Raw genomic sequence first — 17398 nt, 5'->3', positions numbered from 1 at the left:
AATATATTAAAAAATAATGTGTTCTGTACAGCTGATACCTATCACTTAAAGCAGTATTTACCACCGATTTAACTGAAAGTATCGTTCATCCGCGATTGATTTTATAGAAAATTTCTAAAACAAACCTCTAAATCTGCAGAATGAATAATTTTCCCTCGCCGTTCGTCCCTAGGACTTATAACCATTGCTATAAAAGAGGTTCCGTGAACCGAGCACTCAATATTAATTTATTATAAAAAAAAAACACCAATCAACAGGTGAAGAGGTTGATTCGCCTGCGGAAGATGAAGAAGAGGTAGACCCAGAAGAACTAGCAGATATAGAAGAAGAACGAAGAGAAATGGAAGAAGAAGCTTTTAGGGCTGAACGATGGCCAGCTTACGTCAAATATGTTGATTCTCTGGTAAGGTCCCTTTAATTTTCCTTTAGTTACAAGACAATTCTCATGTATTATTTTATGCAGCAAAAGAATCACTCCACATGGCTATTTTTATGTCTTTTAATGGTTGTATATTATTACATAATAAAAATATATTTCGTTGTGATCGTTGTTATGATCAAAAAATCAATATATTTAAGGATGAAAAATCTCGGGTTGGGCTCAGATAGCAACAATAATAGACTAATGTAAAAGAACAAAAAGATAAAACAGTTATTGAATCCGAAAAGAAAGTTAATAATATGTAATCAATACGTTCATTGGAAGTCAAACCCTAGGCAGGTATAGGCGATAAAGGAAAATCGTAAAGAACGCGTTCTTGTGTTATTAATTCATGATAGTCTTGTTCACAAAATAACAAAATTGAAACGAAATCGAAATCTTCCGAAAATATTTGACTTTAAAACCATTAGTTTTATGTTGCTACGGGAAAACAGTGTAGCAAACATGTGATTAAAATATGTTTCCTTAAATATAGTTATGTATGGAAAATTTCTGTTGATGCACGATGCTAAACGATGCACTGTTTATGTTGGCGATTAGACATTCGACGACATAGAAATGCCGGTGAAAAAGAGTTAAAATTAATATGATTGAAAATATATACATATTGCCTAGAATTATACATTAATTTTTTTTAAGAATTATTAATTCTAATATTGCGTTCGAATATCTACAAGAAAAAAGTGTAAATAAAAAAAATTAACTAACAACCAACCGTCTTCAAAAACACTAGTCCAAAACAATAGACATAATATGCACTAAAAAGTATAAAAATAATCGCGTATTTTAATACAATCTAATTCTAGTTACGATTATTGTTAAGTATTTTCGGAATCGGTGTCCTTCCGCCGCGACCCGCTCTCACCTCTCGCCTCCTCACGACTCAAGCCCATCCCACCTACAACTATGTAGTTACATACCTATCGTGGATTACACCGACTCCAAAAATGACAATAATAATAACTATTAGACGAGTGAGCTCTTCTTTTAGCAGCTTGTTATAGTATTCATACAATCGCTTACATGTGGCCGTGGTCGATATAACGAGCCTGTCTTGTTTCAGTATAATACCTATCGTTACTAGATTCAAGTCTTTGAAATAGTTCTGCTATTGTCTTACCAATGTATTTAATTTTTTATCACCAGGTATCGCGTCAAATTATGAAAGCAATTCAGTCGAGTTTGGACTTATTTGAAAAGCAGACTGATCTGGAAAAAGGGCCGCGGGTTGCATTCATGGAAGTGGTAGTGGAACTTAAGGATCCTGGTACTTATTATCATTATAATATTAATAGTATTTTGATGCCATTTCATATTTTGCATCGTCACCGTCATCTGTTAATACTTTCTTAATACCATTATCATTTATATCTAGTAAAAAAAGCTAGCTTTATTTTCTAGCTTTGTTTCCTCGAGTACTATAGTAAATATTTTATTTTTCGGTGAGTTTTTATACGCTTTACAGTAGTTACTCCTGTATGTACGTAAAGCAGTCTTTGAGCGTGATTTTAGACAACTTCAAGGTGTTCGATTTACAAAATACTTTCTACTAATACAAAATAAACTACGTTTAAAAAACCGACTTCAAAAACTGAAAAGTATCAAATAACAAAAATCTTAATTTAATAAATCAAATCAAATCAAAATCAGTTTATTCAAGTAGGTCACGAAATGAAAGTCAAAAAAAAATAAAATATTTTTCTTATTGAATCTACCGCTACTTCGTAAAGGGTTGAGCTAATGAGAAGAAGTAGCAAGAAACTCATTGCCACTCTTTTATATCAAGATTTACAGATCATTTCAATACACTTCTTATGCAAACCTTTACCTTTATTATTAATAAAATACTATTATTTATATGTGCTACCTATTGATAGGTTTTAAGTTAGTGCCAAGCCCTAAACAAAATATAACTTAATATTATCATTTAGGTTGTCTGGCCACGCGTGTCTGTCCGCTTAGTTCTAGACGAAGCTATCCCGCTCAAAGTCACGCGTGGCGAGTGTAGGTACCTTTATTACATTTGGCTTGGCACCGACTTCAAAGCTATATATATATATATGTAAATTTTTATGGGATCAAATGGCATCTATTTCGCATAGAAGAATTACGTAAATCGGATCTTAAATCTCAATCGGTGTACATACATCAAAAAATACCAATCGAATTGATAACCTCCGAAAGCTCCTTTTTTGAAGGCGGTTAAAAACGCTTAAATACACGGTATAGTCATTTTTATTTTTTTATATGTAAACCATCCAGACTATTCAAAATAAGTTATAATTAAAGAGTTATAATGGGTAATTAATTATTGCCAAGGAAGTAAACGTTTTTCATATTATGTATAAAGCATAAAAAAACACAAGCGACTTCTTGGAACCGCTTCAGCTTCAACCAAATCAGCGGCACGCTATGATGGCCGTTTTGACATATAATAATAGTGATGTGAAATGTCAATTTACTCTCGTAAAAAATATAATCAAATCTATTAGTTTTTGTTGCAAGTACCTGTACCTAATTAAAAAGGTTTAATAAAACAAAATTATAAATGTTTACTTAATATATTTGAACGAACTGAATACTGGAGTGAAAATGAATATACATACTTTATATACACATAAGAAACATATGAATAAAAAAGAGACAAAAAAAAGGTGTAACAAAAGTCCAGATTTAATCAGATTCGTCCATACTACTATTTTCAGTGTCGTCACTGTTATCATCACCTACATTAATTATAAGTTTTCTAAAATATTATCTATTATCACATCTCTTTCATAATCTTCCCTTATTAATTTATACAGTTCTATTCACAACCATTTCCCAGTCTCCTATAGTCACATGTTCACAAGCTTCTTCTAATATTTTTAGCATTTTTGTTGTGGTAAATGTTGGGGGGTTGGGGGGTTCTGTATTGCGTCTTGCAGCATATCCCTTAATTTGAGCCCACATCAACTCAATTGCATTATATTCACAATGGTAAGGCGGTAACCGTATAACTCTGTACCCATATTCTAAAGCTATTTCGTCAATGACGTAACGGATCTTGGTTGGTTTGTTTTCTTTTAAGAGACGTACTAATTCCGCTTTTAACATATTTATGTTTGCATCTACGCCATTTTTTGAAGCCATGCGATGATGTCAGCTTCCTTTTGGGATTGGGCAGGTGGCTTGTCAATTTTCAGCGGGTGGTATGGGGCGTTGTCCATAATTATAATAGATGGTTCAGGGAGGCTACACAACATTGAGGTAAGCCTTTCAGTAAACTTTTCTCCATTCATTTCTTTATAATAGTCTCCAATGGTTTTTGACGCAAAAGCCATAAGAGAACCTTCGACAAACCCGTTGATGGTTCCGACAAATTATAAGTCGCGATCCTTTTCCAACAGGAACTTTGAACGTAGATGCTGCAGTGTCATCGGTCCAAGAACGGTTTACAGTATGGTTAGCATTAAGCCAAGTTTCATCTAAAAACACAACATTTTGCCAATTTTCAATTTCTTTCACTTGCCGTAAAAAACTATATCTTGCCATCAATATTTTGCGTTTGTTACATTGTTTGTTCCTTAAATAGTAGCCGTACACATGTCTTCGGATTTTAGACGTTTTCTCTTCTTTGGTGAGTGAAGTTTATTTTCTTCTGTGCCAGTCTCATCATATTTTTCTTTAGTTATTTGTCTAACAGTTCGTTGTCCCATATTAAGCGCATCAGCTACGCGTTCAACCACTGACGTTATAGGTCAAATTGGCCCTCCATTTTGAGATTCACGATCGAAATAGTTACAAAGGCATATAACGAACTCACATGTCTGGCTGTTTAGAACAGTTCTCTGTGTACCGACGAAATCCACAACATAGGGGCGTAAACGGAGTTCAAATTAACGAGCAAGGGTCATCAGTAATGCTGTATCAATATCCGAAATCCAAAGCCAGGTCAAAACTATATCACAATCGCAGTGCACTCACAATTTGTACTTTTCGAAGCAACGTCAAGTCGAAACTGCTTTATTTTGCATTGAGCATTGACACGAGTTTGCCGGAGGTTGTAGTTGTGCAGCTGGCCAGCGATCCTGTGTGACGATCGTATTAGTATTAATTTTTAAAATTTCGAAAAAAAAAATGTCGTGTTTTGTGGTAAATAATTAGAATCGTATAAAAAATAAATGTTCGCGGGACCCTAATATGGTAATATATATATATAAAATAATAGGTTTAGAAACCAATGTAATAAATAAATTTTGTATCCTAAAATTATACATTCGATAATTTTTTATGACTAACTGCACGTTACTATTGACAATAAAGAATTTGCTCCTTCAATGTAATTATTAATTAATACGAAACTACATGAGTGGACAATCGTCAAAACGACCATCATAGCGTGCCGTACGTATACTGTATTTAAATAATTTTTAAGTGTCCCGTACAGTAAAAGCATATCTCACTCATCTTTATTCTGTGTACTCATAATACTCAACTAAAATACGTTTGTTCTTTATACGACGTATAAAAAGTGTGCTTGCTGCTTCATCGTCGCTGCATAAGTTTGTGGCCTAAGTCTGCCTCGCCTGCCCTGCCCTGCAAAAACTGTACTGTGCTATGCTGCGTCAACTACGTCTAATCATACGCTTAGCCTAACATTTGTAAAAACTAGTTTGTCCGCATGGTAGTTATTTGTTAAACACCCATACCAACTGGTTTATGCTCAAAACGGGAAATATTATCTAACATAATTTCCCAATATATTCAATTTTTTGTGATTCGTCAACCTCGTCGTGGGACCACTTGATCTTCTTTCACCTATCAGTCCGTGCCATCTCAGCCTCAACTCGCAATTGGTAAAACATTGAAACTCCATCTCACGAACTTGTTTTATTGGCTCTGAGGGTGACCGACACCTTCAGCCCACCTTAAGGCTGAGGCCCAAGCCAACGGCCTTGAGGAATCGAGTAAGCTAGCTTGCCTCTCTCGCACAAGATAGCCATTGTTTTAATTCAGAATTAGAAGTATTTTTAATTAATTACACACATAATACAATTTTCTTTACAAAATTAACAAAAATATGGTATGTTAAATAGTATTGGTGTACAATTAATGAATTTTCCAAACTCCAACTGTAAAAGTTAGGGGTAGTTTGGTGTTTTATTTTCGAACTTTCTATAAAAATAGAAATGTAAAGAAAAATTTAAATTTCGTCTTACATTGTGTAGATATTTTATTATCTATACTAATATTATAAAGAGGAAAGATTTGATTGTTGGTTTGTTTGCATTGAATAGGCTCCGCAACTACTGAACCGATTTGAATAATTCTTTCACTGTTGGGAAGCTACATTATCTCCAAGTGTTATAGGCTTATATTACATTTTCAAAAAATTAGGGATCCCTACTAAAAGTCCAGTAATGTAACATCGCGGGGTATCAGCTAGTTTTTTATAAAAATATAAGCTTTATATAAACGGTCAAGAAATGGTTTCAATTATGCGCTATTTTTGCGATTTCTAGGGATAGCGGCCCATGCGATCGAAATATTTTCTCAAAATAAAAATTCGCTTGCATTTTACTGAATACATACATTTTTATTTCAGATATTAGCTTTACACCATCACTAGAAGTAAAGGACGAATATGGATTATATGATACGATGGTTGAGATGATGAAAGACATGTTTCTTCAGGCGACCATGTTTCCTCGGATTGACCCCATTGTTCCAATTGCTAGTTACGAAGGTAATTAAAAAAAAAACACTTTTACTTAAATTATTGCTTAATTATAAAACACTAACTTTTTAAATGAATATTATTAAGTGAATATGTAAATAATTATTAAAATTGTAAATAATACAAATTAAATTTAAAAACAAAATTTATGAAAGATGCGGGACTCGAACCCGTGACCTCTCACGTTCCGTGCGAGTGCTCTTCCACTGAGATAGCCGTTCGAGTGACGTCACGTTCATAAATCTATGTCTTGTTCAACTATCAAATAAAATTTGTGTAATTAATCCCAGAAGTCACTCAATCACTTTAAAAAAATATCAAATTATTGTAAATAATGTTAATTTTATGTTTCTAACTATATTAATATGTGTTCTGTTGTAGTGCCTACTAAATAAATAAATGTTAGTTTTCTAAAAACAGCTTTAAAGCTAGATAGCCCAAGCTACAATCAGCGCCGTGAAGATACGTCTTTCCGACTTAATGAGTTTTAATTAATGTTTTAATTTTTCTCTTTAGATGACATAGTTAATGAAGATGCTATGATTGACCTTTATCATGAGATCGCAAAAAGGATTGAGAACAGCATCACCGATGTGCTGCAATATGCTTCTGTGAGTGTCCAGATTACAGTATAGCTGACACATGAACATGTTCATATCGTATGCAGCATATCCAATGCAAACAAACAAACAATCAAATATTTACTCTTTATAATATTAGTATTGATAACCATCTATTTTTCAACCGACTTCAAAAATGGAGGAGGTTCTCAATTCGTTGTCATGTTTTTTTATGTTTGTTACCTCAAAACTTTCGACTGGGTTTCGATAATTCTTTTTTTATTTGAAAGCTGGTGGCCCTTTTCTGTCACTTAAAACGCCTTTTTAATACTAATGGTAATATAAAATGATAAGAATACAAGCCTTTTTATATTGTCACTCATTGCAATAATCACAATGCACGTCTTTGGTGAATCAAATTCATCACCGAACTGTTACACATTTACAACAAACTTCCCAGCGATATCTAGAATCTATCACTATGTAAAATAGTACTAAGAAATTTTCTGTACCGTAGGTTACCGGCTAGATTATGGGTACCACAACAGCGCCTATTTCTGCCGTGAAGCAGTAATGTGTAAGCATTACTGTGTTTCGGTCTGGAGGGCGCCGTAGCTAGTGAAATTACTGGGCAAATGAGACTTGACAGTGCCATTCAGAAGTGTCCTATTGTCCTTCCAGATCTTATTGGGCTTCTCTACTACTATTTTGAGTATAGGCGTCACTAAATTCACATCCGTATCGAAGGTGTAGTATAGATGTCAAGCGTGAGCACTTGCTAATATTATTTATATTGTTACTATTACAGAAATATGAAAAGTACACTCCGCTATGGATGGAAGATAGACATGAAGTTTTAAACGGATTTTTGAAATATGGTCGTGTTATACCTCCTGAAGAGTTCGATAAGTATAAATATGAGAATGGAACTGATCCGCCAGAATGTAAGCCAACATTAGAGCAATACCAGAAGGAGGTTGGTAAAGAATTTGTTTTACTTTAAATGCTCAATATATGTTAGAAATTACTCAACCAATGAGACTTAACATCTTACGGCTGTTCCCAATATACTATCTACAGATAGAGATAAATTACTACCTTCTACTATCAGTGCAAATTATTATCAAATTATTAAACGAATTTTAAGTGATACTCACTGCTCTAATACTTCTATTATTGTAATGATTGGGAGAAGAGATAATTTAAATAAAAAAAAATATATATACAAAAACTATACAGAGAATTAAATAGCTTAAAAATACCACCTTAAAAAACCACCCTCCTCCACACTCGCTGTGGACTTTTGCAACATCAGGGGGCTTCGCTCAAATTAAAATGCCGTCCACTTTCACCTGGAGACGGCGAAGCCGGCCCTGCTCTTTTTAACCGAGACACAGATATCCTCCTGGCTGATTCATCTTACCTTTCCTACCCGGGGTATAAATTAGAACACTCCTTTATACCACGGGCTGGCGTGTGCGTTTACGTCAGGGAGGATGTCTCGACGCCTGAGTTTTCTTGAAGGACAGGACCTATCCATCATCTGGCTGCGTGTAGACTGCGATGACCATCCGCGAATCTACGCATGCCTGTATAGGTCCCATAGCGGTAACGCAGAGACTGACCGGCTCCTCGAACACATCCAAATGGCTACAGATTCCGTGTTGGAGCAGATCCCCACTGCAGAGATCGTGTTTCTTGGCGATTTTAACGCCCACCACGCCGAATGGCTAGGCTCACGTACCACCGATCATGCAGGGAGATCTGTTCACGACTTCGCCTTAGCATATGGTCTGACGCAACTGGTTATTGCGCCAACGCGAATCCCAGATGTGCAAGATCATACACCTTCACTGTTGGACCTTCTGTTGACCTCACATCCGGACTGCTACCTAGTTTCCGTTGACCCTCCTCTGGGATCGTCGGACCACTGCCTGATCCGGAGCACCGTGCCGATCACGCGCCCAACACGGCCCCACTTTTTAGGCTGTCACCGCGTATGGCACTATAGGTCAGCAGAGTGGGACGAGATGCGGTGCTTTTTTGCATCCTACCCGTGGAGGCAGATCTGTTTTTTGCTGGCAGATCCAGATGCCGCTGCTGATGCTGTTGCTGATGTGGTACTGCAAGGTATAGAAATCTTCATTCCATCCTCCTCTGTGCCTATCGGTGGCAGGTCCAAACCATGGTTTGACAGCTCCTGCAAAATGGCCTCTCGCCGAAAGCAGGAGTGCTATCAGGCTTGGGTCAATGCGGTGGTATCTAAGGATGTGAATTCCAGCGAACTTAAAAAACACTTCAATCATGCCTCCAGGTCCTTCAAAAGAGTTATTGCTGACGCGAAGTCGAAGCACATTGGCAGAATTAGCGAGAGACTTGCACGCCTTCTCTCGGGAACTCGTGCGTTCTGGTCGTTCGCTAAGGCTGTCCAAGGAAACTTCTGCCAGCCAGCCATTCCGCCACTGCACAGGGATGATGACTCGCTGGCCCATGACGCGAAAGAGAAAGCTGATCTCCTGGGCTCCCTCTTCGCGTCCAACTCGACTCTGGATGACCAAGGTGCACCACCACCGCATATTCCGCGGTGCGATTCATATATGCCGGAGGTAAAAATCCGGCATGGTGCCGTGCTTAAGGCGCTTCTCACCTTGGACATTCACAAATCGAGCGAACCCGATGGCATTCCCTCGATAGTGCTGCGGACATGTGCTCCGGAACTGGCGCCGGTCCTTACCCGTCTTTTCCGGCTCTCCTACTCATCAGGCGTAGTCCCGAAATTATGGAAGGCGGCTTTAGTGCACCCGATCCCTAAGAAAGGTGTACGCTCAGATCCGTCCAACTACCGCCCCATTGCCATTACCTCCATTTTCTCCAAAGTAATGGAGTTGATCATCAACCGCCAGCTCTTGGGATACCTAGAGGGGTACCAGCTGATCAGCAACTGCCAGTACGGTTTCCGTCTGGTGATCTTCTTACATACCTCACCCATAATAAATGGGCGCAAGCGGTTGAGTCGAAGGGAGAGGCATTGGCGGTGAGTTTGGACATAGCGAAGGCCTCCGATCGGGTGTGGCATAAAGCGCTTATAGCGAAACTGCCATCCTATGGGCTTCCCGAGAAGTTGTGCAAATGGGTCACTAGCTTTTTGGCTGATCGGAGCATCAAGGTTGTTATCAACGGTGCATGCTCCGACTTAAAACCCATAAACGCTGGTGTCCCGCATAGGCTGCGTGCTATCCCCTACGCTGTTTCTTCTGCATATCAATGATATGCTGCAAATCAGCAATATTCATTGCTATGCGGACGACAGCATAGGGTATGCTTCCTACACCGGCCGTGACAACATGTCCCGGGTTAGCGTCGACGAGAACCGGAACAAACTTGTCTGAAATCGAGACTATGCTTTGCAAAGTCTCAGAATGGGGCCGACATAATTTAGTCCAATTCAACCCCAAGAAGACACAAGTTTGTGCGTTCACCACTAAAAAGTCTCCCTTTGTCGTATCCCCTCGATTCGAGATCACTCCTCTAACTGCCACAGCCTGTATTGGCATACTTGGCGTCGATATATCGAGCGACGATGAGTTCCGTGGTCACTTGGAAGAGAAGGCCAAACTGGCCTCTAAAAGCTTGGTGTACTCAGTAAGGCGAGACAGTACTTCACTAAAAGCCACCGCCTGCAACTTTATAAGACGCAAATTCGGCCTCAGATGGAGTACTGTTCTCACCTCTGGGCGGGTGCTCCCCAGTACCAGCTTCACCCATTTGACCGCATACAACGAAGAGCGGCTCGAATCATCGATGATCAAGTCATCTCCGATCGGCTTGATTCTCTAGCATTGCGTAGAGATGTGGGTTCTCTCTACATCTTCTACCGCATTTATCACGGGGAGTGCTCAGAGGAGCTGTTCGGGTTGATTCCAGCGGCCGAATTCCACCATCAGACATTACGTGCAAAGTACCATCCGCATCACGTAGACGTCTGGCATTCCACAACCGCGCGTTTTCTTCGAAATTTCTTGCCTCGCACAGCCACTTTGTGGAATCAACTACCGGCAACGGTCTTCCCGAACAGATGCGACTTAGGGACCTTCAAGAAAAAAGTATACTCCCACCTTAAAGGCCGGCAACGCATTTCTTGACACACTTGTTGTTGCGGATGTCCATGGGCGGTTGCCTCACCTCTCCCCATCCCGTGAGCCTCTTGCCCGTTTGCCCCCTCTCATATAAAAAAAAAATAGCTAATCTTATAATGTACACATTGCCATATATGTCTGATTTGCCACAGGAAAACAAAATACGATACAATTTAAACAATTTGTTAACCCTGTTGTCTAATTCTCATTATTTGACATGTAATAATAATATTTTATCTAATAAAATACATTAATAACATAATTAATTATAAAAAATGTAAGGTTTTGACATCTGATAGGTTACACCTATCTAATTTCTATAAAAGACAGATAGCAAAATAGCTATCATATTATTTATACTATAACACAGCCAACTATTTGGCAACCCCTGCTTCTTTTGAGCAGTTTAGTTGTAAGTCGATAAGCACTGCTTCTATTGAGCAGTGTGATAACTATGTGGACTCCGCTTCTATTGAGCAGAGTAATAATTTAATAACCACTGCTTCTATTGAGCAGTGTACTAATTTAAGCAAAGATTTGGAATATTTTACAAAAAATTAAACAATAAGACAATAGGGGACTCCTCTAGCAGTGTAAAAACACAATGTAATATAACAAGTACTAGAATAAGTAATAATTGTAAAATTGCAAACCTGATGCACCAAAACATGCAAGGATTATTAGGTAAAGAACTTGAACTGGAGTTATTTATAAATCATAAAGATATACATATTTTATGTTTAACAGAGCACTGGCTCAGAAAATATGAGCTCATCTTTCACTTCAGTGGTCATCAGGTGGCAAGTGCGTTTAGCAGAGAAAAAGCTACACGTGGCGGCTCTCTTATTCTTGTAAGTAAATTATTTAAATTCAAAGAACGAGAAGATATTGTGGGCCTCTCTGTTGAACGTACAATTGAAATAGCCTGTGCAGAGCTCGAGCGCGCCATTGTTGTTGGTATATACAGACCCCCAGATGCAGTTTATGAATTATTTGAAAGTGTATTGGAGGAGGTTTTATTAAAATTATCGGAGTCTAAGAAGTATATCATGATATGTGGTGATTTTAATATTAATTTATTAGAAAAATCTTCAACCAATATTTTCTTAGAGCCTACTAGAGTAACTGGCACCTCCAAAAGCTGTATTGATAACATATTTACCAATTATAAACAAATTTCTCAGGCAATAATTAACAAACTGAGTTCAGACCACTTTGGTCAGTTAGCCTCTTTTAATATTGAGGTCAATAAATGTACTAAAATTAAAAAGTTTACGTTTGTTTCTGTGAATAATAGGCGAATGGAGAAATATAGAGGCAATGTGTTAGTTAAACTCTCAAATTTGGATTTATTCAAATATAATATTAATCCAAATGAAATGTATGATATGTTATTTAAAATAATTAAAACAGAGTTTGCTTCTATATTTACTTCTAAGACAGTCAAATCAGGTGGTCTCCTGTCATTTAATGATTGGGCAACAGCTGGCATTCATAGGAGCAGACAAAGGCTATATGAACTGTATAGTGAGAGATCATTGTATAATCATGATACATCTTTTCTCGAGTATGTTAAAAAATTCTCTAAATTATTTAAAAGTGTTTGTTCTATTGCAAAGTCTATGCATATCAGACAAATAATTAAAAATGCACAAATAAAATAAAGATGACTTGGAATGTTATTAACTGGGAATCTGGAAGATTGAAAGACCCCAACATTGAATATAATCTATCAATAAACAATACAATAATTCAATCTCAGCAGGAAGTTGCTACTGCTTTTGAGAAAATTTTTTCTAAGATTCCAGTTTCTATCACAAACACTCTTGTCTCCTCCACCAGTGTTGCTGAGTCACTTCTTCTGGAAAATGTTATAGGATGTCAACAAAGTTTCAATTTTAGTTTTGTTAGCCCTGGAGAAGTAATTAAAACTTTTAAATCTCTAGACATGAAAAAAACTGCTGATATATGGGGCATTTCTGTTAAAATAATAAGTCAATAATTGATGTCATAGCACCATATCTTGCAATAGTATTTAATAATATATATAAATGATCTTCCTAACCTTATAGAGAAAAACGTAAGGTAATATTGTTTGCGGACGACACTTCACTGATTTTCAAAGTGAAAAGAAACCAAGCTATGTATGACGAAGTGAACGATAGTTTTATCTGACATCGTGTACTGGTTTAGCGCTAATAACCTATTGTTAAATAGCAAGAAAACTAAATTCATTAAATTTACCGTACCAAATGTCAAAAATGTAAATGCAAATGTTTTGTTAAACGGAGAGGTGATAGAACCGGTGGAATCTGCTATATTTCTTGGCATTACTCTAGATTCCAAATTACTATGGGGCCCCCATATTGAAGGATTGGCGAACAGACTTAGTTCTGCAGCATTCGCGGTTAAAAAAATTAGACAATTAACTGACATAGATACGGCGCGACTAGTATGCTTTAGTTATTTCCATAGTATTATGTCCTATGGTATATTGCTATGGGGCAACGCTGCCGATATTAATACAATATTTGTGCTGCAGAAGAGGGCTATTCGCGCTATTTATAACCTAGGTCCTAGGGAATCATTGAGAGCAAAATTCAAAGAAATTAACATCTTGACTGTTGCTTCTCAATATATTCTTGATAATGTAATGTATGTTCATAGGCACATAAGTGAATTTGCCAGAAACTGTCATAACCATAATGTTAACACCAGGAACAGACATAAACTGATGATACCTACTGCTCGGCAGGTCGAGTTAGTAAGTCTTTTGTGGGGCGATGTATATGCTTTTACAACAAGATCCCAGAAAATGTTCAAAACAAAGGTGTTACGTTATTCAAAAGAATTGTTAAAAAACGTTTGTGTGGTAAAGGTTACTATAACATAAATGACTTTCTTAATGATACCACAGATTGGAATGGAGTGACCGCCCTCAGGCTTTTAAATAATAAGTTTAATTGTACAATGTTACTTTGTAAATGTTACTTTAATTGTAAAACATATTTTTGCTGAAAAAAAAAGCCCGCTGAGTTTGTTGCGCCCATTTTTCTCAGGCCTGAGGCATTCACTTTGGAATGGGTGGTAGTTTTTTTTTTACTTTCAATAAGTGTGTAATTTCACATCCTATTTTGAATAAAAATATTTGAATTTGAATTTGAATTTGAAGTAATAAGCTGTCAATAATCTGAAGCTGTCCCATTACACCCGATGAGTCATTCTTATCGCCTTATATTGGGACGCATGAATTGCAATTTCTATAAACACTTCGCTGGTATGGCTGGTATGCCTATACGTCGTCCCATTGACAGACAGCGTGTACGGATAAGGTAAGTTACCGTCGATAAGTTTATTGGGACAGAAAAGTCAACGATAGTTACGATTTTCATCTCAAATAGGCCACAACCGGAGACAGACCGAATATTGGGAACGGCCGTTAAAGTCTCAAAGTAACGTGCCCAATTGCGACGCTGCTCAAAATTTTCGGTTCAATCAAGAATCCTTAGCAATTGTAATTCGCAGGACGTATCACCTACCGTTACCTGAACGACTTGCTCGTCATATCACTTTTTCTCATAAATAACTTAAGTCTGTGTGTACGTATGTATGCGCGCAACAAGTTATACTTGTTTGGCCTAACGAAGCCTAAATCATTAAAATTATTTATTCCTCGTGCTATTCTACGTTTTTAGAAAGAACCATTTTGTAAAAATCTCGCAAAGGATGGGATTGAACCCTTTGCCTGTTCTAATAATGGACGAAGAAACCAAAATAATAATAACGAATAACGCAAACGTCAGAAAATTTTAGGAACCAATTTCACCGTTACTTTTGTGTTACACTGATGCGCATCTTAAAATTTAATTCTCATAATTTTTTCATAACGCGTCTAAAGAATTAATACTTACAAAAAAAGCTCAGAATAAGCCATCACTTATCACCCAACAGAACAAATCAAAGTATTTTGTAATGAAACCATTTTACAAAATGTTTTAAATTAAAAAATGAAGTTATCACTTGGCGTTGCGTAGAGACGTCGCTTCATTGTGTGTCTTCTACCGCATTTATCACGGGGAGTTTTCAGAAGAGCTGTTTGCTTTGATCCCCGCCGAAGAATTCTACCTTCGTACAACACACCACAAATTAGGATATCAACCCCACCACCTGGATGTGTGGCGGCCTTCCACAGTGCGGTTTTCAAGGAAAGTGGAATGAGCTTTTTTATGCTGTGCATCCAGGACGATACAAAATGAATGTATCCATGACCTTTAAAAAAGCGCGTCCACTTTGTTAAAAGCCCGACAAGGCTCCTGTGATTCCTCTGGAGAATGAAGAGAAGAGAAAGTGGGCTGCAGTAATCTAAAACGTCCATAAAAAAAAGATGAAAAGTTCAGTGAATGAAGAGTATTTACAAGTCTACTTATAATTAGCAGTGGGAAGCTCCTTTGCACAGCAAACCGGCTTGATTTATGGGTACCACAATGGCGCCTATTTCTGCCGTGAAAACATTACTGTGATTTGCTCTGAAGGGCGCCGTAGCTAGTGAAATTTCTGGGCAAATGAGACTTAACATCTTATGTCTCAAGGTGACGAGCGCAATTGTAGCGCCGCTCAGCATTTTTGGGTTTTTCAAGAATCCTGAGCGGCACTGCATTGTAATGGGTAGGGCGTATAAATTACCATCAGCTGAACGTACTGCGCGGCTCGTCCCTTATTTTCATAAAAAAATACTAAAATATTAATCGACTACTTTAATACTATAGATAGATAGATTCAACAATTTGTATGACGAAGTGGCAGCGTTACCGGCAAGCTATCTGTGTAATGGGTGGCTCAAATTAGACCTAAAAAGACTGAACCAGGCCATAATGAATATAATATGCAAGTGGAGCAATCTTTACAAACAAAATCTGAAGGACCACGTGCAGACAAGGTAGGTCCCGAAATTAAGTGCTAGTATATGCTAACCTTTGGAGGCTTTTGTCCAGCAGTGGACATCTTCCGGCTGATGTTGATATGCTAACCAAGGAAGCATGATTTGGAAGATTACTTTTTGATCTTCACATGTCCCGCTTTAGGAGCTGTTGCTTATTACAATATTTACTTTTTAGCTCTGAAAAAGCGACGATATCACAGCACGAATCTATCATAAATCTTTGTTACCAATTAGCATGCTTGTTTATCTAGCAACCCGTTACATAAACCGCATAATGATACTTCGACTATTGTAAACAAAGTGGGTGTAGATACCTCTGGAGTTGTTTCAACAAGGGCGTGTCAACGACTTTTTTTAGTTGAATTTTATATAAAGCGTGTTCTTTAGTTTTTTTTTAAACTATTATTTATTTTTGATTTTTTTGTTGATTTTTTTAGATTGAATGAAGGGATTTTAATATTTGCAAATAAAAATATTTTAGTTATATTGAATGATCACTTAATTCAGCTAGCCCGAGATCCCCGAACTAGCTCTTATAATAATTAGCTCAGTTAAATCACGCATTAATAATTTATAATGAAAATATAAATTCACCGCCATCTATTCGCTTCTAAACGAATTAGATACTTTAATTTTGTGGAACTGTCTTGACATGTCGCGCGTTTCCTTTGTAGTTTACAATAAATTACTAGATAACGCTTATTAGTGATTTATTTATTTAAAAATTATATAAATTAACAAAAATCATATTTTGCAATTGAAAAATTGAATAATTTTATCAAATTAGTGTAATGTCATCGGTCCTCGATAAGTTAACTGTCATCTTAGCCCAGTTCAATTGATTTTTAGATTTAATATTATGCTCCTTAAAAATGTTATTTTTTTAAAGCGATTAAGTGACTTCTGGGATAAATTACACAAATTTAGTTTGAAGACATAATTTATGAACGATGCGGGACTTGATACCTCCCGCGACCTCTCGCGTTCCTCGGGAGCCGTCTTTCCATTGAGCCAACCGTTCTAGGGACGAATAGTCTATCGAATAGAATATCTAGTCTTGTTCAACTCTAACGTTGTGGCTTCATACGTCCCTCGATCGATTGGCTCAGTGGAAGGAGCGCTCGCACGGAACGCGAGAGATCGCGAGTCCCGTCCATTGTTCATAAATTTTGTTTTCAAATTTTATTTGTGTAATTATGCTCCTTACTCATTTCACATTAAAACATCCTTTAATTTCAGCCTTGATGAATTGGAACAGTTCATTACATATGCCACGAAAGAGTTATCTGTGGAGCTTGGTGAAGATGATTACGAAGGACTCCTCACTGTGATGCGCGTTCTCAACGAAGTGAAAGCCAAGACTGATGCCGGTACTGAACAAATGTTCGAACCTCTAAGGGATATCATGTACGTGCTAAAAGAGTATGGAGTCGATTTCCCCGACGAAACTTATGAACAGGTAATGAGATCACTGACCTGTATAAATACCACTGGACAGGCTGTTCCATTTGTTGTGACAGCAAAAATTTTTGGGCCTATTTGAAGCGCCCCTCGCGAGCGTCCAGAGAACTAATTTTGACGTATAATACAAATGGCTGCGAA

The 17398-nt window shown here is 37.3% G+C and overlaps 1 protein-coding gene across 2 annotated transcripts in view; it reads left to right on the top strand.

The window, feature by feature from the left end:
• Window positions 1-17398, top strand: part of LOC126967445 (dynein beta chain, ciliary-like) — a 135280-nt gene that overhangs the window by 33543 nt on the left and 84339 nt on the right. For both annotated transcript variants that reach the window (XM_050811910.1, XM_050811911.1), the window contains exons 20-26: window positions 258-403; window positions 1589-1709; window positions 6030-6170; window positions 6678-6772; window positions 7530-7697; window positions 15624-15793; window positions 17036-17255. In XM_050811910.1, coding sequence (XP_050667867.1) covers window positions 258-403; window positions 1589-1709; window positions 6030-6170; window positions 6678-6772; window positions 7530-7697; window positions 15624-15793; window positions 17036-17255 — 1061 coding nt within the window. The remainder of the gene's footprint in view (window positions 1-257; window positions 404-1588; window positions 1710-6029; window positions 6171-6677; window positions 6773-7529; window positions 7698-15623; window positions 15794-17035; window positions 17256-17398) is intronic.

Source organism: Leptidea sinapis, chromosome 13 (genome assembly GCF_905404315.1).
Source record: "Leptidea sinapis chromosome 13, ilLepSina1.1, whole genome shotgun sequence".
NCBI lineage: Eukaryota > Metazoa > Arthropoda > Insecta > Lepidoptera > Pieridae > Leptidea > Leptidea sinapis.
Note: the sequence above shows the minus strand (reverse complement) of the source record. Positions and strands in the feature narration are given on the sequence as shown.